This window comes from Typopeltis vanoorti, chromosome 4 (assembly GCF_054136105.1).
Source record: "Typopeltis vanoorti isolate ZY-2024b chromosome 4, IOZ_Tvanoo_1.0, whole genome shotgun sequence".
In the NCBI taxonomy this organism is placed as follows: domain Eukaryota; kingdom Metazoa; phylum Arthropoda; class Arachnida; order Uropygi; family Thelyphonidae; genus Typopeltis; species Typopeltis vanoorti.
Genome location: NC_143552.1, coordinates 53,397,089 through 53,423,776, shown reverse-complemented (window position 1 = coordinate 53,423,776; position 26,688 = coordinate 53,397,089). Strand labels below are relative to the sequence as shown.

Here is a 26,688-nt window from a genome sequence, read left to right as displayed (position 1 = left end):
AGTGGAATGATGTGATAATTGTGCGCAGCCTTTGTCCCGACGACCCTGCGTGAATGAGCGGAGAGGTCACGTGCGAGCAGGTTATCCCGGTGACAATAGAACAGCCGGTAAGCGACACGAGGGGAAAGAGAGGAAGAATACGGAGAGTTTTCCGGGCAAACAGATTTTCTAAGGAGACAGGAATTGCTCTCAATAGGCTTAGTGGGCGGACGTCAAAAGCTGCTGTTGGGGGAGGCCGCCGTTCTGAAAAGCGACCATTACACGGGCGCACAGCGCAGCCTAGCGGAAGCGTTGCGCGTGCGCACAAACTGTCGTCTTTAAAGTGAGCCTATCTTTCCGAAGTCTCCGCAATCCAGCATCTGGTTAGGGAGGGCGTTAATAGATGAAATTAGCAATAACCCCGCGTTTTCCCGGACGGCGATCGTTTGCGTGCATGTGTGCGAAGACCTATTACAGCGTACTCCCGCCAACATCAACAGGCCCGTTTCCATCCCGTGCTTCGTCCCCCTCCCACGACGTCAGCTGCTCATTACATATGCAGCGGGACACGCGACGAGGGGTTGTCAGCCAACCACAGTTCTCTAAAGACGCACATTACACCCTAAGCGTCCGGCGGACAGTGGAGCCGTGTTCTCGCAGTTAAGCGCAGTCGGTTCATGGGACCAGGGGTGAACAGGTTGGTCTTCATGGTTCAAGCTGGACCGTCCAACTGCTCAGCTCATTTCAGTGGTGCTGATGACAATGACATTACCCGACAGTTAGTTACCCTTTCCGCCAGCAAGACGACTGCAAGCGCCAACAAAGCGATCATCCCACCCTTTTCAACAAGTGAGGTGATTTCCCAGCCGACCATGGATCTGGGGCCCGCCGAAGAAATGACCACATCACACCTCGGAAACACCGATCCTACCGCTACTACAATGTCCTCACCGTCGTCCGTCCGGACAGAAGTGTCGCGACGGTCGTGCGATCATGGTGACGAAGAAAAACCTCGAGGGATAGCCCCGCAGCAACAGACGCCAGTGACACACACTGCGTTTTCTGTGGACGATATTCTTGACCCGAAGAAGTTCACAGGATCAAACAGATTACGGAGCGCGTGGCATCCGTGGCACGAAAACAACCACTTCTCGGCAACAGAGTCAGAAAATGACGACGACTGTACAAAAGGTAAGCGCGATTTGTATTTAGTTAGAAAAAATTATCTTTAGGCGTGAAACAAAACTTAATGTCATCCTTTTTATAAACAACAAATTGCAAAGAAATATTCTACGTTTCACTGGAGTATGACACAGCAATCATTCCATCGAACGATTCCCCCCCCCCCCCTCCCTCCCTCCTTCCAACATCGAGATGGTTCGATTTTCATTTACGATCAAGTCTTGGAAACGATAATACACTCAGGACAATTTTTTTTCTTGTAGAATAAGATCAATAGTATAGCCCACTTTCGTCTGCATTGGGCTAGCAATAGTTATGGTTATGATAGTTATGCTACGTCACTTTCATAATGAATTATCATCTCCCTCCTTTCATACAAATAGAAAGGAAAGAGTCCAGGAATAGTACATCAATAACATGAAGCACAAACGTTAAGACGATTTATCATCCTCTTTATAACTTTTTAATTATTTCGTTTTTCTTAATATGCAGCAATTCATACGAGATACTGTAGAGACCAATAATAAATTGGTATAATTAGCTGTTCACCGACGCGTGTGAGTTATAAAATAAGATATTATATATACATATATAGGACAGGACTTATCAAAGAAATTCAGCGGAACTGAACAAAAAAGTCGGCTGCAGAGCCAAACTTGTTAATACGTTCTTTTCAACTATCCTGGCATCATTTTTCTTATGAAGGCTTGCACTTCTACACTAGATCGTAAGAAATTGTTCTCTCTCTCTTTCTGAGTGAGTGTTTTAAAGACATCGTTCCTTATTTTCCAACTATTAAGTCGAAATGTTAACGTTTGTTAGGCGCAGTATTTATTTAGAATAATATTAATTTATATTTTATTCTGTGCGTGTCAAATAATTTCTCCTTTTCTTTGTTTCTCAAGTTCACACCAAGAACGTAATATTTCTTGATTTCTATTTATCAAAAAATAAAACATGCTAAAATTTTACAATAAAAATTCACAGAATACTTACATTTACTATTTAGTAACAGCGATTTCTGTGTTCTACATGTTTAAATAATTTATGCACATTCCTAGTTTCAAAACGATTATAATAAGTTGAAGAAAAATACTATTCTTAAAATAATTTCTGTGGCTCTTGAAACTATGTCACTTCAAACTAAATTTGAAGTCAGTATTTTATTTAGTTATTTAATTTTTTTTTTTTTTGCTATTACCAATTTATTTTATTCGTCCAATAATTTAAGTTGTTAATTAATCCAATGTTATTACACGACACAACTGCAATAATTAAGGGATCGGATGTTTTTTTTCTTTTCCTTTTCCTATATTACAATGATTCAATTAACTTTTTGGGTATGAAGACTTTAGGGTGGCATCCTGAAAGGAATCCCAGGCGCAAATGAATTCTTTTCTAGGAAGAAGAAAAAAAAGTTCTTTACTGTTTTGCTTTTCCCTTTGTCGTTTTCTCAATGCGACAGAAGCAAAATCAATAGTTTAATATTCCATCTTCTGCACTTTATGATCACTATTTTCAAGTGAAGCGAATACCTGGTCATTATCTCTGAGGTCTTGCGCGAATTAATGCACTCTTATATGATATGGTTTAAAAATGATTAATCACTACTACAGTATAGCAAATTTCGTCCTACATACTAAAAAGTTAATGTTAGGTAAGAGCTGCTTTACTACTTCAGAGGGCAAAGCAGCGTTTCAAGCACTGCAGCGGTTTCAGAGTAGATGCTGGATCAGAGAATACGTGGGGGAATTGTCCGGAGAAAATCAGCTGATAACTCAGCTTTTCAGATATCTAATTTTAATTAACATTTAATCCTCGTAATAGTGCGAGATATTTTCATCTTCCGAACTGGGAATTTGGTGAATGAGTTGATTTGATTGATGAAAGTTCTTGTATATCCCTATGTAGGTCTTGGGCTATAGTTCATCTATAGTTCATAAATAACAATGTGCTTAGCTATAACATGAAACATTTTGTAATATTTGCGACTGAAACTCATTTTCCGATAAGCGTTTCTGTGAATATGTAGAACCTTCCGATTTTTTCTCCTTCTATTATTTAATAATAAAAGTTGAAATATTACACCACAAAGCACACAGAATAACTCTGATAACGACACACGAAGTTACTTGTAACTTGGACGAAAAAACAAAAAAAAAAGTGAAGAGCTGAAAATGTGTCATGTTGAATAAGTGAAAAAAATGTAACGAACAAAAAAAGGAGATTAGTAATAGTTGGAAAAATCTGTAGGAATAATTACTGCCTGCGTTAATCAGTACAACAGGTTAATTAGATAATAAAAATAACAAAAGAAAAAGCTTAAAGCTTTTCTTAGTTGTTTCTGAAGATGTGATAGAGTACTAAAGTTCACAAATGCACGGATTTAAATACATGCGACTGCAATTTGTTTGGAATATTTCTTTATGTTTTATCAATAAAGTTATTTTTAAAATGTCTTTTTCTTTTGCTAAGTTAAAAATTAACCAAATAAATACAATTATTTGAAATCCGATTACGAGAACCACAGCGTACAAAAAGACTTACTATTGAAAGACGTATATTATGCAACATCCATAGTTGATTTACATATAGCAGAATCTGTGGAATCTCGCGACAGCGATTCAATCTCACAACAAGCAAATCATGATTTAAATACGTTTTCTCCACTCTGTGCGAACTAACCCTTATTGTTCACTTATTCCGGCGAAACAAATAAAAAGACATTTTAGGTGTCAAAGTAAAACAATTTCTATTTAAAAATTTTGAGATAGTTAAAATCTCTCAAACCATACTGTAAGGGAAGTTATTTCTCCCCAAAATTTGCGTTGAGTTCTTCACTGTTTTCCTTTTATTCAGAATTTTAGAATTTTTTTATAAGCTGTCGAACACATTTATTTTACATGTAGAAATGAAATATTTACGGAAGCACTCCAATTTCTTAAACAAGCATCTTAAAAAAATCAGACTTTATATTTTATACATTGATTTGATTGTATAAAATTTGAAGGACTTTACCAAAGCTAATTTGTGCTGGGACTCTACACGTTTCGCTATACCTTTTTGTAATTTACTCTTCCTTTTCGATGAAGATCAGTTCAACTGTTTTGTTCTTAAAAACAAGTAAAATCAGGTAAATGCAACAAGTAGAAAACAAACCAATGAATTATTATTCATCCTCACCAAAGAGTGGAATCATAATTGCTCTTTATTTTATTTTATTTTTACACATTTATCTTTAAAAATCGAAGGTGTTTTTTTTTACTTTTTTATATGAATCCATCCATGAAATGCTGTACACTTCAATGGGAACGGCGGCAGAAGCAGCTCTGAGGTAAGTATGCGATGCAAATTTCGTGCGCTCTTCTGGCCAGTTTTACTGTTTTGTGGAATGAAACTTATGGGTTCCGTCTTTTATAGTTATAGTTTGGCGGATCGCCTTTTATAATAGCAGCCATATTAGTAGATGCTGTCTTTTGAAAATAAAAATTATTTAATAATTTTTGCGAAATATTCCAAAATATTTTGTGAGCATTTAAAAGCCCACAGTACACGCAAAGCACGATATCGTATATACTGCACTTGAATCATGGGCGAGTCCTTGTCTGGAATCTCGTTATAGCTAACTAGATATAGTTAGCTATAACGATCAAGCATCTCTTCGTATCAAGATTTTTCCTTCTCAGTGTACATTGAGTGAATTTAAACAGTCTTAATTTAGTCAGACTATTAGAATCGTTGCTTTTTTTAAAGCAAGTCAGACGTTCAGCGAGATTTTTAATATAAACAAATTCTCCCATAAAAATTTCCCTCAATTAAAATTCTGTTTTCTCGTATGAATTACGTAAATTCGGCACAAGGGTGGGTTTGTTCGTGTGCAACTTACTTTGTCGGAACTACTATATCTTCCTGCTGAAATCCTTTCTAGCATTTGCAGGTATATTTTTATCTCATTCGTTCAATGCAGAGTGGTTTGGCACGTGGATAGCGCGTGGGAGAGAATTCCAGTAAAATATTTTCGAAAGTGTTACTAACACGAAACAAAATACACTTACAGATAACATTGTTTGGTGGGATTCTGCTGGTACGAATCACAACATGCGGCCTATGATGCGACCTTTTATCTGTCCAAACACCTCTGTAAAGTACAGATAAAACTTAATTGCAGTTAGTTAATCATTCAAATAGCAGCCATATTCTAATGAAAAAGCTATTAGACTAATTGGACAAATAATCTGTAATGATTATGATACGTTATTAGTGTAGAGACAATTAAAATTTTCAAATAGATTATTAGCATTATAAACATCAGCTAATACAAACAATTATTTTTTTTTTATCATTCATCTCATCTCTTGTGAAGATTGTAAGCATTTTTATCCATTGCTTCCAATGAAATATTTCATATACTGTGGTCAAGAAAGGAATTTCTTGATCATTAAATGCATCATGAAAACTTCTGTGGATTCCAGTTCTGGCATGTAGCCAGTAAGTAATGCCTGTATTGCTGAGTCTAGCATGCAGTGATTATTCTTCATGTTTCTCCAGATATAAATGGAAGTATTCGAAAGTCATTATACAAAGGATACAAATATCGATGTTTAATTTATTTTATAGCAATCTAAAGTTATTTAAGTGGAATGGTTTAATATTCTTATTACGCATGCTTAAAAAGAGATTCTGAAAAACAGCTATGGCATGCTATTATCACATCCATTTCGAGATCGCTGCTTTAAGCTCCTTGTTAGTCATGAGGTGTATTTAAAATTATCTGTCATCGTTATAAAAGATTACACAAATACTTAATGGTACGTTTAAGAAATAAAGCCTGATTTGATCATCTTTTGGTTTAAAGTAACAGCTTTTGTTTCGAAATAATGAAATTATTCGGAAAAGGCGACTTTCTTGGTTAGTTTTGTAATATTTCGGATGGAATACGAACAACTTGCTTCAACGTTAATAGAATTAGTTCTTTGTTCAAGTAAGCAGCTGCATAAAAATATACTTATGATGAACTGTACCAACAGAAATTTAGAACTTTCCTTTAAGCTCGGATTTCTATTGGTTACCAGTGTACATTGATATTCAACTTTGAAAGAGTTCACCACGTATATAATGAATGTGTGCTTTGGTCGCGAATCAGAATTTAAAAGGCTTCTAGCATCATTTCTATGCTTGTTTAATAATTCCAGTGGAATTTCAATAAATATGCAAATTATTATAAAGAAGTAATTCAAAAGACTGCAACTAGCACTGCGACCATGGAAGTCCAGCTGAAATGTTTCCATCATAAAAACTGGTAGCATTCACAGATCTATTTACAATGAAATCGAAACGATAAATGGCTAAAGGTCGTAATGATATTACATATAAGTCTCTTCTCAGGGAATTGAAATTAATGTTCTGCCGCCTCAAGATTTCATTGTATTTTTTTTTCACTGAAGTAGTATGTGCAATCGAAAGATCGGAGTCAATAAAAATTCAGCCAGGAAGGATTAATCTTATGTTTTCCTCTTTCCTAAAATAATTACATTTTCACATAATTCCATAATTTAGTTTCGTTTACTTCATGAATTGGATTTTGACAATGACAGTATTGATAGTGCTGTGCCTAGCGTGCAAAAGTGGACCAATTATGGTAAATAAAATGGTGATCTTCTATAGAAAAAAAATACGACAGTTATGCTAATAATAAACTATGATTTCCAGCTGTTAAAACCTCCCACGCGAGTTCCCTAAGAGGATGTTAAAAGGCTTGATCCAATTCAAATCTTGCAATCCAGTCTCATTCCCAATACATATTACTAAGTAAAAAGGAATATAAGTTTAGGAACCTTTATTTTTGATACACTTAGCCTTTTGTTCTATAGATATTTTCGATTGCAAAGAAAATGAATTCCATAATGGAAACTATAATATTGATTGTATGCCTTCCTTGTTTATAATATTTTACCCCCTATATACAGCTGAAAACTTTTGAATTCTCTGATATGGCGTAGATATTTTGAAAGCACCATTCCAAACTTAATTTATTTATTAGCATTACTTTTTGTTAGTTAACAATAATGAAATTTACAAAAAAAAAAGAGAAAAAGGAAGCTTGAAACTAAATTTTTGAAAATAAATTTCAAGAAGGAGGTAAATTTATTACTTTTTCTTACTAGGAATATGCTTCAAATTTTGCAGGCTACATTTATTTTAAAATTTCTATTAGCCAGATTTATGTTATGCGCTTTGCGAAACTTTCCAAGATCAGTCGGTTTTGAGATACAAAAAATCAGTATTAGAATCCAGGCGCGCGAACCTTTAAGAACTTTTCAACTGAAGGTGAGTTAGCTGACTTATATTATATGGCGGTGACAGTTTTTCTCCAGGATTTTTTATCCTACAAAACACGCAATTAACATACATCATTCATTGGACTGGGACTTAGTTACTTTGGCCTCATCTTCAAAACAGCCTTCTCCCTCCCACTACCATGCACAAAAAAACAAAAACAAAATATAAATTGTGTGTGCATGCGCACGGGGAGGACAAATTATTTATAATTCCAACTGAACCAATGAACTTTTCAAGGGGGGGAAGGTATTTCATTTCTAACTGAATAATGCTTAATTTAAAAATTTCCTGAATCGCTATATCCCCCCCCCGCTTCTCATTTATGTATCTTACGACTGGAGAATCCAGAATGTTCATTGGTGCATGCAGCGTTAACATTTTTTGTATTTACTTTTCATTCTAATTTGTACTAAACTGTGCTTATGAATATATCTTCGGTTTAATATTTCCCTAAAAAAAATACATAAAACTCCAAGACAGAAGTACATTTATTACCAATTATCATTGTTTTATCGAGTTCCAGTTATCAGTGAGTAAACAACCCCTGAATGGCGTTTTAAACTTGGAACTATACCCTAAGAGCAGGTATAGTTCCAAGTGAGCTATATTTAGGGTTTTTTTTATAGGACATATTAAAGAACAGGGCAGCGATGTAATTGCATCCATTTAGTTAAAGATTTGTCAATGTCTTTACTATTTGTTTTAAATAATGCAGAATCTTGTAGGGTCACACGATTAAATCGTCCTTTAAAAAAAAATTAACTTCGCTAAGAAAACCTCCAAAGACATAACATGAATTGTGTTATTTAAACAGAGGAAAATTGATTACAGCAATGGGATATTTTATTGCAATCGATCCTTAAAGAATGGTTGGCATTTGTTACCATCTGACCAGCAAAATAACATCCAAACTAGCGCATATTAAGCAGTAACTTTCGGTCAACATGCCATTGCTCACATCAAAAATCTTTCATTTATCTCTTAATTGTATTATTTATCCATAATCTTATTTAAAAGTAACGAAGACATAAGTCCTTTCCAAAATATAACGCTTTGTGTTTTTCAGAATATCTGTTTACATAGTCTCGATTTGTTTTTCTGTCAGCAAAATGTTTTTAAAAAAAACTGTATATTGCACTGAATCTGTATTTGTTGTATTACAGTACCGCTTTCGAAATATTTTAAAATAATGTGTTAAACTGTTTAAAATTATCAGCACTAAATACATGCAACTTGCGAAAGAATCCTGTGTTGTTTTACGGAATAAGTAAACAGTCCAGAGTTACGCACCGAAAAATAAGATTTTGAACAGAAAGACCTGGATTAAAATACTCTCTAGGATGCGAAGAACTTTTTAAAGACTTTTCAGCTGAAGGAGAAGGTAGCCAGTCTTATAAGAAGATTCCTAACTTGCTTTAAAAAAAGCAACGATTCTGATAATCTAACTAAATTAAGACTGTTTAAATTCACTCAATGTGCACTGAAAAGGAAAACCTTGATACGTAGAGATGCTTGATCGTTATAGCTAACTACAGACAAGGACTCGCCCATGATTCAAGTGCAGTATACACGATATCGTGCTTTGCGTGTACTGCTGGCTTTTAAATGCTCACAAAATATTTTGGAATATTTCGCAAAAATAATTAAATAATTTTTTTTTTTTCAAAAGACAGCATCTACTAATATGGCTGCTATTATAAAAGGCGATCTGTCATCTTATATAACAATATAAGACCTTAGAAGGTCCGCCAAACTATAACTATAAAAGACTGAACCCATAAGTTAATTAGGCTTCTAAGCCTTTCACAATCACACCTATCAAGGAAACACTATTTCTTCCCACTATCGAAAGAGAATCATGAGAATGGGGAGGGGAGAAATAGATAAAGCATTATCGAATATGAAGACTATAGTTATACTCGGACATGATTATATAAAGTTTTGGGCAATCAGCATAAAAAATCCTCAGGTGGAATACCACTCTTCAAGCAAAGAATACTATTTAATAAATAAAAATGGAGTTGCAAGGCTGATTTGTAGAGTGGATAGCACTTCGATCTCCAACCAATAAGTCGGATTTGAATCCATCGTGGGATTTATGAATGTCTTAAGATGGTGGATTATTTTAATTGATAGGTGCGAGACCATCATCCTGCTCACTGGCTGTTTGAAGACTATCGGGAAAAAAAAAGTTTTTTTTGAGCAACATTTCCGAATTAGCTCTCCTACAGATCTGTACCTTTCGTGGATGGATTCACATAAAAATATTTTATTCAATGTTTCACCTATTTTTGATACACGATTATTTGATTTTTTTAATTAAAAGACGTACTGGATAAAACTTATTTGTGATGTTTTCTCTTAAATATATAATAAGAGTGAATAAAATATTTAACTTGATTGATCAGTTTTCTTTCAATTACCGAAATTAACGAAGAAGTTATGTGTTTATAAGCAAAGCAAAAAATAATTTATTGTATGAAAATATGAGCTTTACGGCTCGTTCGTTTTAGTATACATTGCAAAGATTCACTAAAATTCCTGTCTGAAAAGTATATGCATTTAATGAACAAAAAAGCCAAATAACGATGTGGATGCAATAATGATAACTATATCTACACTGGAAAAATGCGCCGCACAGTGTTAACAAGACATCACGGTTGAAAATTTTCCCAATGAAAGCAATGAAGGAAAAGCCTAAAGCAAACACACTCATCAATAAAGCTTACAAAAAGACAAAAATCTTATTTTTGACCTAATAGAACAAAGCAAGCTAGGTATATGCGTAATAAACTTTAAAACAGTTCAAGGTGATCAAGACTAAAATCTTCAACATGAGTTGCCTTGGTATTGCATTACTACAAATAGATCATATTCAGGGTTTCACTGGCCTCAAAGTCATATTATGATCAGCCACTCTGTTCATGGAGTGCTCATTAATACACTAACCGTCATTCATGAAATATTTCATACTTCTCCTTCACCATTTTTCAAACAAAAATTAAGTACTGACAGCCCTGCTGGTACCCATTTAATAAGATTATGACATAGAGTGTGGTAAAAAAAATCTGGAATCATTTTCATAAACTTAGTATGTCCTTTAGTGTTCCTCCATTTCTCGTTCACTAGAACAATGTTATTCTTTTATTCCACAGCCTTCCCACCAAAGAAAGCCCATGTAGAAATCCAAAATACTGCAAGATCATGTTTGAAAACTATTTTTTTTTCGGAAGTGAATCGGTTTGCGAATCGTAATTAAGTAAAGAACTTAAACGCTTCGATGAAGCAGCAGGCCTTGAGAGAGAGAGAGAGAGAGAGAGAGAGAGATGATAACACTAGTAAATATCCACTGCGATGCGAAAACACTGTCTGCCTATCTTTTCTTTTAATATTTCCAATGCAATTATTCTAAACGTCTAGAAATCTCCTATGTGAGTATTTCAAAGAGATATGCCACAATTTAAGGTTTTAGAAACATGATTTTGTTTCTAAAATCATGAAGAGAATTTGATTTATTTCGAAGATCTTGTATGACTGCACTTTCCACGTGATCAGTATCCTGTAGTTCATCAAATGGACATAAGTAGTTGGCCTAGCGGCTAGCGTGTCCACTCCTCATCTAACAAGCTGTGGATTCGAATCCCGCAGTGGATATGGATGTTCGTCTTTGAATTTGATTGTCTTTGAATTTCATCACTTCGTGTGTTTTGTCTTCAAAGCAGGGTTCCGGATAATGTACAAAATATATTAATGAAATAAAAAAAAAACAGGAAAAATCATTTGTACTACAGGCTTATAAATTTTCAAGGTGTGAGTTGAAAAAAAAAAAAAAAACTCATGCAGTATATTGCTGAATACAAAAGGCCGTGTATATATATATATATATATATATATATATATCTATATATATATATATCTATATATATATATATATATATCTTGTAATATAGCAAAAATCAATAGAGAATGGTTACGTTTGTTTCATAGATATAAAAAATATACCTTTCGATAACCGTTCCTTATCCACTGAGATCTTCCTCGTAATATACAGGTAAGTGCCATTACAAATAGGCCTTAGAACAAAATTCTAATAGACACAACATGCTGGTTCTGTAAACTCCACTTCATAGTGAAATTACATTCTAACGACCTTATCTGTATTATTGATAATAAAATTTCCTATTAAGCGTAAAGCTCATTTCCCGAAATTAAATTATATAATTTCTTTAGAACCATACGAAGAACTGGTAATATCAAAAGGATGTTTTTAAAAGCAAATTTTAAAATTAAAAATAACATACTTTTTAAAATGTCGGCTTTATTTTAGAAATTCTTAAATTATTAGTTAAAGTTAATGGGAGAGCAAAATAATTTTACGTGTAAGTGAAAAAGAAAAAATTGAAATTTTGTGCTAAGAAAAGGACGCTGCTTTTATTTATGCAAATATGAAACTTATACATAGAAAAACACCGAACTAAGACGATGAAATTCTTTTGAAGTAGCATTTTGCATTGTGATATGATATTTTATTATTATTATATTTCTAGTTGCTTCTCCAAATATGGCACGATTCGTTTGGTCAACAAATGAATCACGCCATAGCAATGACCGCTTTGCATGGCTGATTTACGTTTTTTTTTCTTTTAATTTTTAATTTTTTTTAACATTAAATACCAATATATTGCACAAAGTAGGTGGGGTTTTGTTTTTTAAATATGGCTGGCTCTTATTTACTCATTACTTTTTTTATGAAGAAAATTATGTGGCATGTCAAAAGAAATGATAAAAAGACATTTTAAGCAATTTTTGATTATTGCTTCTTAACATCAATTATTAATTTCAGTCTCTGTATCCTGTAATTTGAGAAGTCTCTCGTGTTTAGAAGCATCGGCAACCAGTTCTCACATCAAACGAAAAAAAAAAAAAAACCAGTTCATCTTTTAACATTTAGAGATAGTTCTCTTGAAACGCAACTAAAATAAGTGTTTATTTCTCAGAACTGAGAACCCGCCGTTATGCGATCCACAAACGAATTAAACGAAGATGATTAAAAAAACGTCTTTCAGTAATTACACTAACAATGAGAACCTGCATTTCGCTAATTACGTAGCAGCGTGTGGAAGAAAGACGAATCCACTTCTCTCGGCAGCGCTAATTTCTTTTTGCGGCGTGCTGTATCACGATCCTTCCTTCCCCTTCCGCACAGTTTCTGTCGAACTGTCTGGGGAGGCGTTATTCTTACTCCAGTCAGAATTTAGCATAGTAATAAAAAGGGTGCTTATTGCGCGGTAATTCGCTCCACACAACCAAGTCGCTGTTGTGTACCAGCCTTAATTGTTCTGCTTTTACTGTGGCAGCTGCGTTTGTCCTACAGTCTTAATTAGCAAACTGGGGGCAACTATGATGGTCAGGAAAAAAATAAGATAAAAAACCACGCTGTCTAGTTACTACGAGCCGTAGCCAGTTTGAATTGCTACATAGCGTGAAATTTTCAGATATTTTAGTATAATTATGAGCTTTTTAAGATGGAATGACAGCTTACGTTCGTATTCCAGCCAATATTTTCTTTCTTGTATGAGTAACAACGGAAAGTTGTTACTCAGAGAAGAAATAGCAGTTTCTCATTCTACTGAAAATAAGTGGTCGATGTTTTGAATAATGACAACTAGCAAAAGGCGGAGATTTACGCGTGCAAAAGTTTTGTACATGTTGCTAGAATGTTCGCAGAGAATGTGTAAATGCACGAAGATTTACGCATTTCTAATATCTATTAGAAACATAATTTTAGGTTAAAAGAAATGTGTCTTGAGTGCAAGATTTATTATAGAATTTCTGTTGAAAAATGTGTATATAGACAAGCAATTTTTTTTTTTTTTTTCAGAATGGGGCTTGGATTTATAAATTTTTCGCTTAAATTTAGATCAATGAACTCACAAATATGATTGACCACTGATTCTCCAAAATGTTTGATAATGACACTGCTTATGGAATTTATAAGTGCTACGAGACACTCGTTTCCTCAGAAAGTTAAATATATAAAAAAAATGCAGTTGCAATTTCTTCCGTTACGACCTGGCGTCGTGAAATGTTAGGAATGAAGCTGGATAACAGAAACGTGTCATATCTTGCATGGGATCGAGAAGCATGATAGTCGCAAATTCCTTCCGTGACATGTTAGGACTTAAATACCCTTACGAGAGCAACAGGTCACCCGTCCCTTCAAAGTCTCATGCGTTGTGTCATAAAAAAAAATTACGAAAAGCTGGACAACATAGACAGCGGTGTTCCTTAAGCTAAGGTTAAAGAACTTCACCTTGGGTCGCTAGGTGAAACTAGAAATCTCAACATTATGAAGAAGTGAACTTGACGACATTTTTTAAGATTTTCTTTTGCAAATGAACTTTATTTTGAAAGAAAAAAACTGAAGAGGTGTTAGTTTTTTTTCTCAAATCAAAAGATTATAATATAAAATCACTGCGAGGTGATGATTAGATGGGTGCCAGTTTGAGTTGCTAGGATTAAAATTTTTGGGTGTGGACCAAAAAAATCATGGGTATAAACTTTAACGCAAACTAGCTTTGTGACAATCCAATATTTACACAAACAAATACACCTGACAGAAATTGCAGTTTTTGCCGTGTTTACTAGAAACTAAAAATAATTCCCTTTTTTTTTTATCAGTTAGCGATGACAGTGAACATATGTTTACATTATACACTATCAATGTGATAATATTTTGCTTGCAAGGCTACTCAGCTATCAGCTACACGAAAGATAATAACATGAAAATTTGATTGGAACTTACCTGTTTAGCTATGTCTCAGAACTATTATTCTTGATAACGGTGTTAGCACAATTATTTGAACACTAAGTAACACAATTGAAATTAGTCGACCATATTTACTAATTCATTATTAAGAGCTACATAAATACTTAGCACTAAGGTAATTTAAAAATAGCACGCAAACACAAATGAAGTCGTAAAAGAAGGAAATGATTTTTTTGCAGCAGAAAGGCGCCGCTTGGAGGGCTAACGACTAATCTAAAAAAGGCGTACTCTGGTGGGGAAGGAAGGATATGTGACGGAGGAGCAGGCCATTAATTTTCTTTTGCTATGTCGAAACAGGTTTCTTTCGACTGACTGATAATCACACTACTCAGTGGTATACGCTGTTACTTAAATTTATAGGAGGAACAGCTGCTGAAAATATTGACATCCATTCTTATATTCTGCCGGTTGCCTACAGAATAGTTTCCTATTTGCCTCCTTGCAGTTTTCTCAGTTTCTAGATGCATATTGTGTATGTAGTACATAATGAAATTAAACAACATAATCAAGATAAGTCATACATAATATTTTTTTTTTGCTAAAAAAAAACATTGCATTTCGTGCCATGATATATAAAGAATAATTCAAATGAAAGCCTATATCTGAATGAGAGCTACATTATTTCTTAAGTTTTCTCTTCGTTGAGGAAAATAAAGTTAATCAAAGATCCATTAACTTAATAATGAATACCTTCTTACGTTCTAGCATAGCTGGTAATAAACTGAAAGTTATAAGCTGTGTAAGTGTGATTAGTCAGCAATTCAATTCTGTTTTAATCGATCTTACATGGATGAGTACAATTTAGTGGGTTTAGGATAGTATAGAATGGGTGCGCTATGCTTGCTGAAATTTATTAGTTAGACCCACTTAGTTCCTAAGGATAAATGATGCTGTTACTCTTCACCCTCTTCAGTTGCGTTTAATAATAATCACATCGTTTAAGTTCACCGCATATTCTGTACTTAAAGGTTAACGCGTGGTACCCAAACTATTAGTTATACATGTCCAAAAGCTAAGGACAAACTACATTTTTATCTGCATATGAAAAAAAAAAGCATGACTATAAGCAAATATATTGCCAGCATACTAATAAATTATATTGCACAAAAATGTGTTATAAATTTCGTACAAATTGAACTGCAATACGTTTTTTGGTAGAAGTTCTAAATTTCCTAATGATGCAGTTAAAGAATTAATATACAGTGCTTACAGAAAACTATGCGGAGAGACATTTCAGTATGGAATATGTCCACACAACTGCGATTCAGCTCTCACAATGTCGTACCATGGTTAGCACCAAGAGATTCAGTAGTTCTTCAGCCAAACTGGTCCTCTCCTCCTTCAGAGCAAGGATAGGGCCTTGATTGTTTTCTGGAAAGGAATTTCGAGCAGCAGTGCGTTTTTCTATTCAGTCTAAAACGTATTCTATGGGACTGAGATCTGGTAAGCGTGCTGGCCACTCGATTCGATTAATATCATTGGTCTACAGAAATATCTTCAGTGCTTGTGTACAATGTGGTATGCAATTTCATCCATAAAATGAATTATTCGCCTACAGCATCACGGAACAATCGAAGATGACATTGAAAAGCTTCGTTGCAATATGGTTCACCAGTCATAGTCCCTTTTTCAAGCATGTAGATCGGTGAGTCTATTAAGCATAATCCCTCTCCACATTATGACCTGAGCATCACCGTATCTATCCCTTTCAAGAACTTTCTCGCGATGGTAAGTAGTACCACCACTTTCCCGCAAGATCAAGTGTCGTCTCTAGCATCGGAGGAAAGACGAAAACAACTCTTATCTGTAAAGAGTTCATTAGCTCATTGGTGTGTTGTCCAATTTTTAAAGATACAACATTGGTTGTATCTATAAAAATTGGACAACACAACAATGAGCTAATGAACTCTGAAAACGTGCTCTACGATGAGCTGTAGATAAAGGGACAACAGGCATTCGGGAATATAGGCTACTTGTCGCAGACGTCTTGCCACTTTGTCAAGATATCCGTGTACCTGCTTGAACTTGCAAGCTGACCTGCCACGGTGCGTCTGTTACATTTAGTTGTCATAACCAAAAATCTCTCTCTTCATGCTCTGTGTTGGATGTGTTCCAAACGTTTGTTAAGAGTGACCTCTTAGCAAATGTTTGGAACACATCCATTGATTTGGAACGCTGCCCAGACCTGGACACAACGCTATGTGAGATTTCAAACTTTCTGGCAATATCAGTAATTCTGCAGCCTTCTTCAAGCTTTCCAATAATTCTTCCCCTCGTGAAGTCATGAAGTCATCTAGATCAGTGCTTCCCAAACTTCTGTATGCCGAGCCCCCCTCCCCTTTGGAAAAATTAAAATATTTCACGGCCCCAATCGAAACTTATATGAATAAGCATATATTTACTGATATTCATTTAGCGCCGAAATACGCAAGAAGCGTGTGATTTTTCTATTAAATATAAAAAAGTAACAAAAAAGAAATAATAAATAATAAAAATTAAATACGTTTCTTTTAAGATTAAAAAATATCTACTTACTTAGTCTTAAAACATTTTAAATTTGTTTTCATTATTTCACTGCTCCCCCTCAACAAAATTTACGGTCCTCAAGGGGGCCACGGGCCACAGTTTGAGAAGCACTGATCTAGATGATGTCTTTGAGACATTACAAGACATCCAAGTTTGCAAATTTATTCCGTCACGAAAAGAGCTTTCTTCAAACACGATTCGCTTAGTACAGCGTTTTACCTTTAATCGTGTTGAGTGTTACCACGTGACTCCTTTGAACGCGAAATCGCCAGTTATATAAATTACTACAAGCTGATTCGTCTGAATTTGCGGTTGTAATTTTCAGAAATAGTGTTCGTTCTTAGGTTTGGACAACAGTGTATTTTACTCTGTCTTCATTTGTTGTCATTTTTCCCTTTTAAGTCTTCAAGAATGTGATTCAATGACTGTGTAAAAGATATAGGTATAGGGATTTTCTATGAGCGATTATTAATGATTATATTTGTGAGTTCACTGCAAAAACATCTATTGAATTGCTTGATATCTAAAATCTGTTTTTAAAGCTGTTTCAAAAATGCATTTACAGCAAAAAAACAAAAAAAAAAATGACGTACAGAAATGAAACTGATAACAGTGGAAAATTTCAAAAAGCTTTGGGTCATTAGTAGAGTTCAAAAAGCACTGCCTAAAAATGCCTAATCTATAGTACACAGCTGTAAAAGGTATGAAATCTAATACATGCTTCGAAAGAGACATATCAAAAACAATATCTTGTCCAAAAGGCAATCGAGTCGTCTGGTCCCTCGTTAAGGCTACTAGACTCTCAGTCTGCTCCTCCATGTTTCGACTGTCTTACATCCAAACGGTATCGTAATGACATTACCTAAAAGTTTAGCTACCAAGGAAAATCACTGCCAGCTAGCTACACCATGTTGCATATATGCTCCCTTCTAGCGAAATTCAAATTCAATATTTAGATCCTAATAAGTCCGCTGGTCCAGATGGTATACTTTCAGTAGTGTTGAAAAGACGAGTTCCAGAATTAATAGCTATCATGTATCACCTATACAAGCTATTATACATGTTGGCATTTATCCAACAGTATGGAAGAAAGCCATTATCCAACCTATTATTAAAAAGGGAGATTAAAGCCAGCCATCAAACTATCTTCTCATTTTGCCTTCATTTCAGTCCTCTTAAAAATAATGGCGGTCATTGACAGCCAACTTCTTTACTGACTGGAAGCCCACCAATTAATTCATTAGTATGGATTTTTATACTATCATTCCACAACAGGTCATTTAGCCGATCTTACCCACTATTTGGAAAAAGACATACCATTAATCCATTCAAGCTACCACCTTGTGGAGGTTATGCTACCGGGTCGCTAGTTTCCTACCAGATCGTGAATTGCGTGTAATGATGTCCTCTTAGATTTCTTTTTGAATGCAGTGTACTCCAGAGCCCTGTGCTTTCACACATGTTAATAACCGCTCGCTAACCTGAAACCTTATGTATAATAAATTTGCTGGTGACAGCACACTCCTTCCTCTTCTTCATTCGACAAACCATGCAGTGTTCATGATTCAAGCTAAAAGTTCTTCCATAATCGATGTATTAAATGCTGATGTCCTCACCATTCTCCGGTGAGACAATCTGATAAATTTCAATGCTACCAAAACACAATCCATCTTATTTTTCAGAAAGAAGATCTTACTTTACTTCCCTTTATTTTTGATAATATTCAGAACTGCAGTCATGTTTCTCTTCTTTGATCGACTTTCGTATCTAGTTTATTCTGACAAAGCATATCACAGCTATAGCCTCGTCAGCCTCCAAAATATTCTTTTTCATTCAAAACACTACTTCTCGCCTGCACAACTCTTAAATAAATTCTTCATAAATCCCGAATTCTCTAAGCATTAGAATACTGTTCTCACATTTGGGATGGAAAACCAAAAATCTCTTAGAATGCTTGATGCTGTCTAGGAGAGATAATTCACTTAATCACTTAATAGATGACCTCTCTCTCTCTCTCTCTCTCTCTCTCTCTCTCTCTCACAGACACACGCAGCACTACTGCTATAGGTTCTGTCAGCTCCCGTGAGGGGCGATCGATATATATATATATTTCCAATATTATTTTTCTCCATCAATATAGCATCATAATCTCATCAAAAGAAACATATCATTAACAAATCTTTATTATTTTATCCGAAACTTGTGTTTTATATAAAAAGTATTTCAGAAAGTATTTTACTATTTCTTAAAGTATTTTCTGTTGTTCTCACATGAAACAACTATCAAAATGGATGTTGATAAAATGTTTCGTAATCCAAGTGACTTTCCTTCAAGGTCGATAGAGACTTGAACTGTTTTGCTGCAGTCCATATTGAACTTAATACGTAACATTATAATCAGATATTAATATGAACGGAGAATTTAATAGCATAGTCAATTTTTGTTTTTTTGGATATATTCCTATATGCTTGAAATTCTGTTCAGTATTTGTGTTGAAATTTCGAAATAGCATTGTGACCAGTTTATCTAACAATCGATTGTGTTCCCTCGCTGATCTGTCTGTTTTACAGGAACGTTTTCACTTCCTTAGACTAACTCATTTGAACAACCTCGTGTTTTTTTCCCCCTCAAGTGTTTCTCTCGACTTAGAAAGGATTTGAATTTGGGTTTTTCCAACTAAGGACGTCCCCACTACGCCGTAGATCGCTTTTCTTAAGTAATAACTGTTTTCATAGCGTCAATGTGCGGTAACCGCATTGCTTTTATTAAAGAAAATAGTTCATCGTAGAAAAAAGTGCGAGAAATCTGGAAGAATCAGATATTTGTGTGTAAAAAAACGTTTGATATCAGTCTGAACATCCAGTCTCCTTTTAGTTTCACCCAGAGAAGAAGGCTGGAGGCTTGGGCTGATAGCGATGCTCATTCCTCATGTGGATTCATCAGCAGTACATTACAAAGAAAAAAATGGCATGTTTCTTATGCTGTAGTTCTGAAAGCCTTCACTGTTGGAATGATAGCAGACTACATAACAACTAACAGACTACATGATGAATTTTGGCTGGAAATATGAACACGGAGAAAGTCCGTCGAAAAACAGCGTGATGCTTCGGTTCTGGAATATTTAGTAGATCAAAAGAATTCTAGAACACTCTCAATCGACAGAAGATATTCTGAGAAATACAACGCTCTTTTTTAAATAAACACCTTCGAGGGAAACGATTTCGATGTTTTTCTCTAAAGCTAAAAAAGGCGGAAAGATCCTTTTTATAACTGTAGAGAATATACTTAATATGTAATCATCGAATCATCGTGAGTAAAGAAACTATTCATTTCGAGATATTTATCAATTACAGTAACAAAATTATCATGAGGATAATTTTGTTACAGTAATGATAAACGAAGTCGATGAGGGCCTATAGTTGAATGGCAATTAAACATTAGTAATTTTTCGATATATATTACTATAAACTTAACAAATATCATGGTAAACTAAACTGGTGAATTCATATTTTTTCCACTACATTCGAGTGTTCAATGTTTTTTGGTAATATGAATGCATTAAACCGTGTATCAAAAGTAGCCACTTATTGCTTTAAGAACCAAAAGTATATAAAGCAAAACTCAAATAAACAATGTTGCATGTTTCAGTACTTTTCTTCCAGAGACATATATTCATTATTGTATGAAAATCTTTCTGCAAGATCTCCTTTGTATTACCAAAACGTGTACTTATACATCTTTCTTTCTCAACTGTCAGGATTAAAGTAAGTTATGATAATATTAGCGGACTCGTGCTGGGAAACATCGACATGTAATCACAATTATTCCTCCAGACCGTGATCTGCCCAATTCAATCGATTACTCCTTGTCTTGGAAAACGAAGTACAGAGAGGGAGAGTGTGTGTTGGCGACACTTTGGTGCAATCACGAAGCTCATAGATCATGAGTGAAATTTCGTCTTTTAATCAACTGATCAAGCGCCAGGCTCTGGAGGTTATGAGCACGATATTTCTCAATTGAACACTATCAAATAAAAGAATGTAAGCAATAATAAATAAAACAACAGACCACTTCTCTTTATTAATATTATAGAAAAGAGGTGCGGTCCTTCAGGTTATACCCAGCATGCACCGCAACTTTTAGCCATCACGTATTCAAAGTTGATCAGAAAATTCCAGAAAATATGCTCCTACATAATACAGCACAAACAGAAGTACAGTACAATGGCGTTTATGTCTCATGAGCATCTACTAGTGAGGATAAAATGTCCTTCACAGATCTCTATTTCTATTTCCACACACATTGTAAATCTTGGGTTCTTCCTTTACCAAATCTCGGGTGCGTCCTTTGCACTTATTCCTTCACAAATAGTAGAAGGATGGTGAACATATCATACTATAAGAGTAGATCAATGCAAAAGTTTCATGTTAGGTCCGAATCACATTCCGACTTCACAGTCAGAGTTGATTGGAAGTAACTGATATGACCAGTTCAGATAGTTCATGACCACTTGAACGGTCCATTTACCGAATGCAGACATCGAAGAAAAATATCTTCGTTGACAACAGTTTTTATGAAACACATCAGCTCAACCGCATATGGATGAATGAAGATTTTCTGAAACATTTTCCGATTAGCATGAGGACGATCGCTTTTCCTTTATGAATTTATTTGAAATCAAACTTTCATTATGTGGTAAATCGTCACATCAAATCATTAGCCAGATTAGAAGAAACAGTTATTAAGGAAGGAAATGGCATATATTTCAAAGGAGGTAAGTATATCATATGTTCTTCTAATAATGATCCTTGTTTTTTTGCAACATTTCATAAAATCATAAATGAAGCATTTCATAAAATGGGTGTGTTAATATAACTGTGAATAAAACTGCTCTGTTGAGATATACCCAGAGGAAGCTTGCAGTGTTCATTTTAATTTATTCTTCTGTTTATTTTTTATCTTAATTTTTCAAAGAAAATCTTAAGGATAAAAAATCATGTTTTCTATACATGAGGTACTACCAGCTTGGTTGAAGGATTCATCAGCATGTTCGCTCTCTCTCTCTCTCTCCAACCAACAAATAGAGGGTTCGAATCATCCTATCATGAGCTTGGATACTTTATGAATGTGTTTAGGTTGTGGAAGAATTTTTAGCCCTGTGCCAGATCACCACCCTATTTATTGGAGTCCTAAAATGGATGCAAAAGTTCAATATTTGGTCTGTAGAAAAGTTACCGGATTATCTATATCTTATCCACATGCTATACCAATAATAATATATTATAAGCCAATAGCTTTTTGTAGGTGGAGTTTACACAAAGCGTGTATGGTCGCACTGGTCTTTGCGGAATTGTAACAAAGGAAAATGACCGATATCGTTTTCTGAGGAAGATGGCAACAAGAGTGAAAAGAGTAATAATGAATATCGGTTTGAACTGATTTAAACATAGAAAACGGATTTGTGTAGTCATTATCTTTGAAGAAATACCTATGAAAATAGTCCAGTGATGATGATGAATCATCACTGGACTATTTTTTATCCCAGATAACGATTTCCTGCAAAGAACCGATACAGAGTTAAAACCTAATTCCAGATTTCTTTTCCCCACACTTATGATGGCTCTGATCTGATGTTTGGTAAGAGAAATAATTTTGAAATCCTTCATGCTGTTCTAAATTTCTTCCTAATTTGGATAATATGAAAACTCGTGCCATGTCAGTGTCTAAAGAATGATGAGCGGTCCATGACATTCACGTTGCGAAGAAGAGAAAATGGATGGCCAATTCAAAATATGGTTTTCCCTTCTAAAGAGTACAATTACACAATAATTTATCAAAATGAAATTGAGTATCAATCACGGAAAAGTACTGTTTGACAATAAAGCGCCTGCCTTTCATTATCAGGCAGGAGAACTACATGAATTTTTGAGGAAAGAAGCCGAGCAACATCCGGTTCGACAACTCCGACAATCCATTCTCACCTGTTGCAACAGCACTCCCCAAGGCTTTTCTATGTAATGTGATATAATATTGCACAGAGCACGAAGAATGGGTAGGAATTACAAACTAGAAGGGCACGAAACAGCAAGCTCGTAGCAGACCTAAAAAATCCTACCGACGACACTAGTGTCTATTGCCAGAATGGTTCAAGTGTGAGCACTTTTTCTTTTCTTTCTTTTTTTTTTGGTCGCAGTACTACTTGCTTGTTATTCCGAAATGTTGCGCAATCCTAGAGAGTTTAGCTCTTTCCCTTGTTGACAAACTTGTTGACTAGTTGGGGAAACACTTTCGAATAGAAGAATTTTTTCGCTAAGCGAGCATGCACACAAACATTCGTGATTAAACATGTTCAGTATACTATTAATATTATAAATATTATTATTAGTATTATATCACAAACCGCGATCCCCCATTATAGAGAATTCTACGGAACGAAGTATTTTCTCTTCTCTTGATCTATTAATAATTTGAAGTATTTATGGAACACTAAGAAATACTTAGGGAAGGCGAAAATAAACATACTGAGGTGGAATGAGAAAAGTAAATATCAAGAAGGGTATCATTGCTAATATGGAAATAGGAAGGAGATCGTACTCTCAGTCATTCTGAGAAATACAACATTCTTTTATAACTAAACACTTCGAGGGAAATAATTTCGACTTTTTTTTTTCTAAAGCGGAAAAAGGCGGAAAGATCCTTTTTATAGCTGCAGGATGACCATAGAAACAGAGGATACGAAGAAAATGTAAAGGAAAATTATTCCTATTGAGGTAAAAGTTCCTCAATAAATAAGAATCTCATATTATACATGAAATCCTATGATTTTCTATGAATATATGCTAATCACAATTTTATTAACATAAATCTTAAATTTAATTAAAGTAACGTAAATACTTAAAATAAATAATACTTAAATTTATATGAGCCATCCGCTTCTAACGGAGCGAGCATCAAAGTGAAAGATTCTCAGGAATTGGAATCAAATAAGAATGAGAAATTCCAGGATAGTTTTCCAAATATAATGCATATAAAACTATCAAGTTTTTCAAGAAATTTTTATTGTTAAACGGAAAATAATAAATGATATGGTAATAGCAATACTGACCCCTTTTCATGGTTCAGAATGCTGAGTAAAAAATGAAATGAAATAAAATGGAAAGAACACAACAAATCAGAGCTGAGACTATAAAAAAAAATTACAAGAAATTAACATATTCCCAGTCGAAAAATTAGAGAAATAATTTGAAAAAAAAAAAAAAAACTAAATAGGTAATTTTGGGAATTTTTTTCAGTGCAGCTTCCAATAATAATGCTGATTTAAATTATCTGAAATTTGATTAAAAAGTCCATATTTCACCATTTTAAAAATTATAAAAATTCTTCGTTTGAAAAAATAAGTAATTGGTTACCCCCCCCCCCCTTTCCTCCTTAAAATCCTTCCTTAACATGAAATCATTTCATTAGCTTACCATATTTCGGTTTTATGAGATCCACATTATCGAGTGGTAGTGAGGTCCAAATTCATAATCTCTAAACTTCTGCCTATACTGTGTGGACAAAAATCAATTATAATCCCTGTCCTTTACAACCATATGTTTCAAAAAGAATATTGGATAGAGCTTGCATGAGCAAAACCAATACTCCATTTCTAGGGATAAACAGTATGATACACAATGAAATTCGCTCCAGTCTTAAGTGTTAAGTGACTGAAAAAATAAAGAATTCATAGAACCACACACAAAAAAATACTGAAATTTTGTGGCTAAAAGTTTAAAGAAATAAATAGGAGACATTCACTTCTGGTAAAACAACTGCAGCAAAAATAAGATGCTAAAATAAAAGGGCCACAGAACTTTTAGAGAAGTTTCAGGTGAAATCATAATTTTGCTCTCTAGCACTGGCTAATATTTTCATTTAAGCCACAACAACCCACGCTGATGCGATCCATAGCAACGAAATTTAAAATGTGAAGCCAGACAATCGTTATGCTATTCGTATCAATTGAAACAAAAATCTAAACTAAAGATTCGAGTAGTGTCAGCAGCGAAGTAATTAGACTGTTCTGACAGGTTGGTTAAAAAGTTGCTTTAGACGAGATTCATACCTGTCATCTCGTAAAAAGAGTGATAGGACTAAAATGTTACAACTAAAATGTTACGGCTCATCTAGAATGTTACAACCATGCGCATCTCCAGCACGCCTGATCTCTTTCTGGTAGTGATTTCAGGGTCACACACTGGTGAAATAAGCAGCCTTCCATGACCACATCACTTCCTCAGAGCTCACCTTAATTGAGAATTCCTGGGGACGGATTTTCCTCTTTTTGAGTTCGGGTAATTAATACAGAAAAAATATTCAGGCGAAATATTATTTGATATATTTATAGGTACTTACACCGCTTATACATGTTAAAAATATAGAATTTTATTCCAGAACTCCGATATATTTCGTCCAAGAAAACATTGGACGTCGTCAGAGAGAAAGACTGGTAACTACATTCAAAACATGAATCATCAGGCCATGTAGCAAGTGCTTACTAGTTGTATTTCGGTCGCAGCTGAGTTAACAGGATTACATTATTAGAGTTCAAAAGAACAGTTGTAAGAATTTCAATACTATACTTTAAAGGAACGCCTGAGCAAATAGCACGAATTCTTCTCAAACTTAGTCTATGCACTTCCATCAGAAACTGTCTTCTTTCTTACAAAGAAGACTTTCTTACTACCTACAAAGGATACATTATCGCTTTTCTCTCCTTACCAAGTATCTATCAAGTACTCTGTCCATGTCAACTTTACCACTTTGGACAGATTGGCTGCTCTACTTTGATTAGAATCAAGGACATCAAAACCATATATTGCATTTTTGGATTCCGACAAGTCCGACCTTATTTCCCATGCTACTGACATTAAGCACAGAGTTCTATGGAATCAGAGAAGGCTTCTTCAGCATGTTCACATTCGATCATCTTTTCCTTGAAGCATTTGAAACTCTACGAAATCGTCAAAACTCTTAGCCGCTCTGACTGTGTGTGTCAATCTTCAAGTTTTGGGAAGCGATTACAATTTATTGTTGATATTTTTAGGTTATTTAATCTGCAGAAACTTCGACAATTGTTCTTTTGAATTGTAATAGCGTAACCTTGTCAATTCAGTTGCAACCGAGACACAAGCTAGTAAGCACATTCTACACTACCGCTTCTTAGGATTCGTGCTCTGAATGTAGTTACCAGCCTTTCTCGTCGACGATATACATGTTGCATTGGATTAAATATATCGGAGTTTTTGATTAAATTCTATACCTTTTTCTATATTTGTAAGCCGTATAAGTATCTATAAATATACTTATACGGCTTGATTGATTGATTGATCTCATCCATCTGTTTTAGGACGGTAGAGTGATGGGTTCACGATGAATTTTAATGCGGTCGGTTCGTTACTCCTTGCTGCATCCCCTCAGGGCAATATTCATGACTGTAATCTGTGTGTGTGTTCACGGGGACAGTTTGCCTCTTCTGGGGGAAGAAAAATCCCCTACTTCCGTATGAGATCGGCTAACTCACCTTTAGTCGAAAGAGACCAGATAAAAATTCGGGAATCAACCCCAGGTCTTTCCGACCAAAGGGCTTCGTCTATACCGACTGAGCTACGGAGGCTCAATTATACGGCTTACACATACAGAAAAAGTTCCTTTAAAACGTATATTAGTTGATAAGCAATAGGATTATTACATTAATATAACTTCGACCAGAAGATTTATAATTAGACCAATGTAGAGCTACAATCATGAGACTAGTATATCATGTTTCCAGCCTGCTTATCTTTGATTTGGAG

The 26,688-nt window shown here is 34.7% G+C and overlaps 1 protein-coding gene across 1 annotated transcript in view; it reads left to right on the top strand.

Moving 5' to 3' along the window:
* The first annotated feature begins 380 nt into the window (after positions 1-380).
* Positions 381-26,688, top strand: part of slou (homeodomain transcription factor slouch) — a 45,652-nt gene continuing 19,344 nt past the window's right edge. The window contains exon 1 of the mRNA XM_090391171.1: positions 381-1,170. Coding sequence (XP_090247297.1) covers positions 657-1,170 — 514 coding nt within the window. The 5' untranslated portion in view covers positions 381-656. The remainder of the gene's footprint in view (positions 1,171-26,688) is intronic.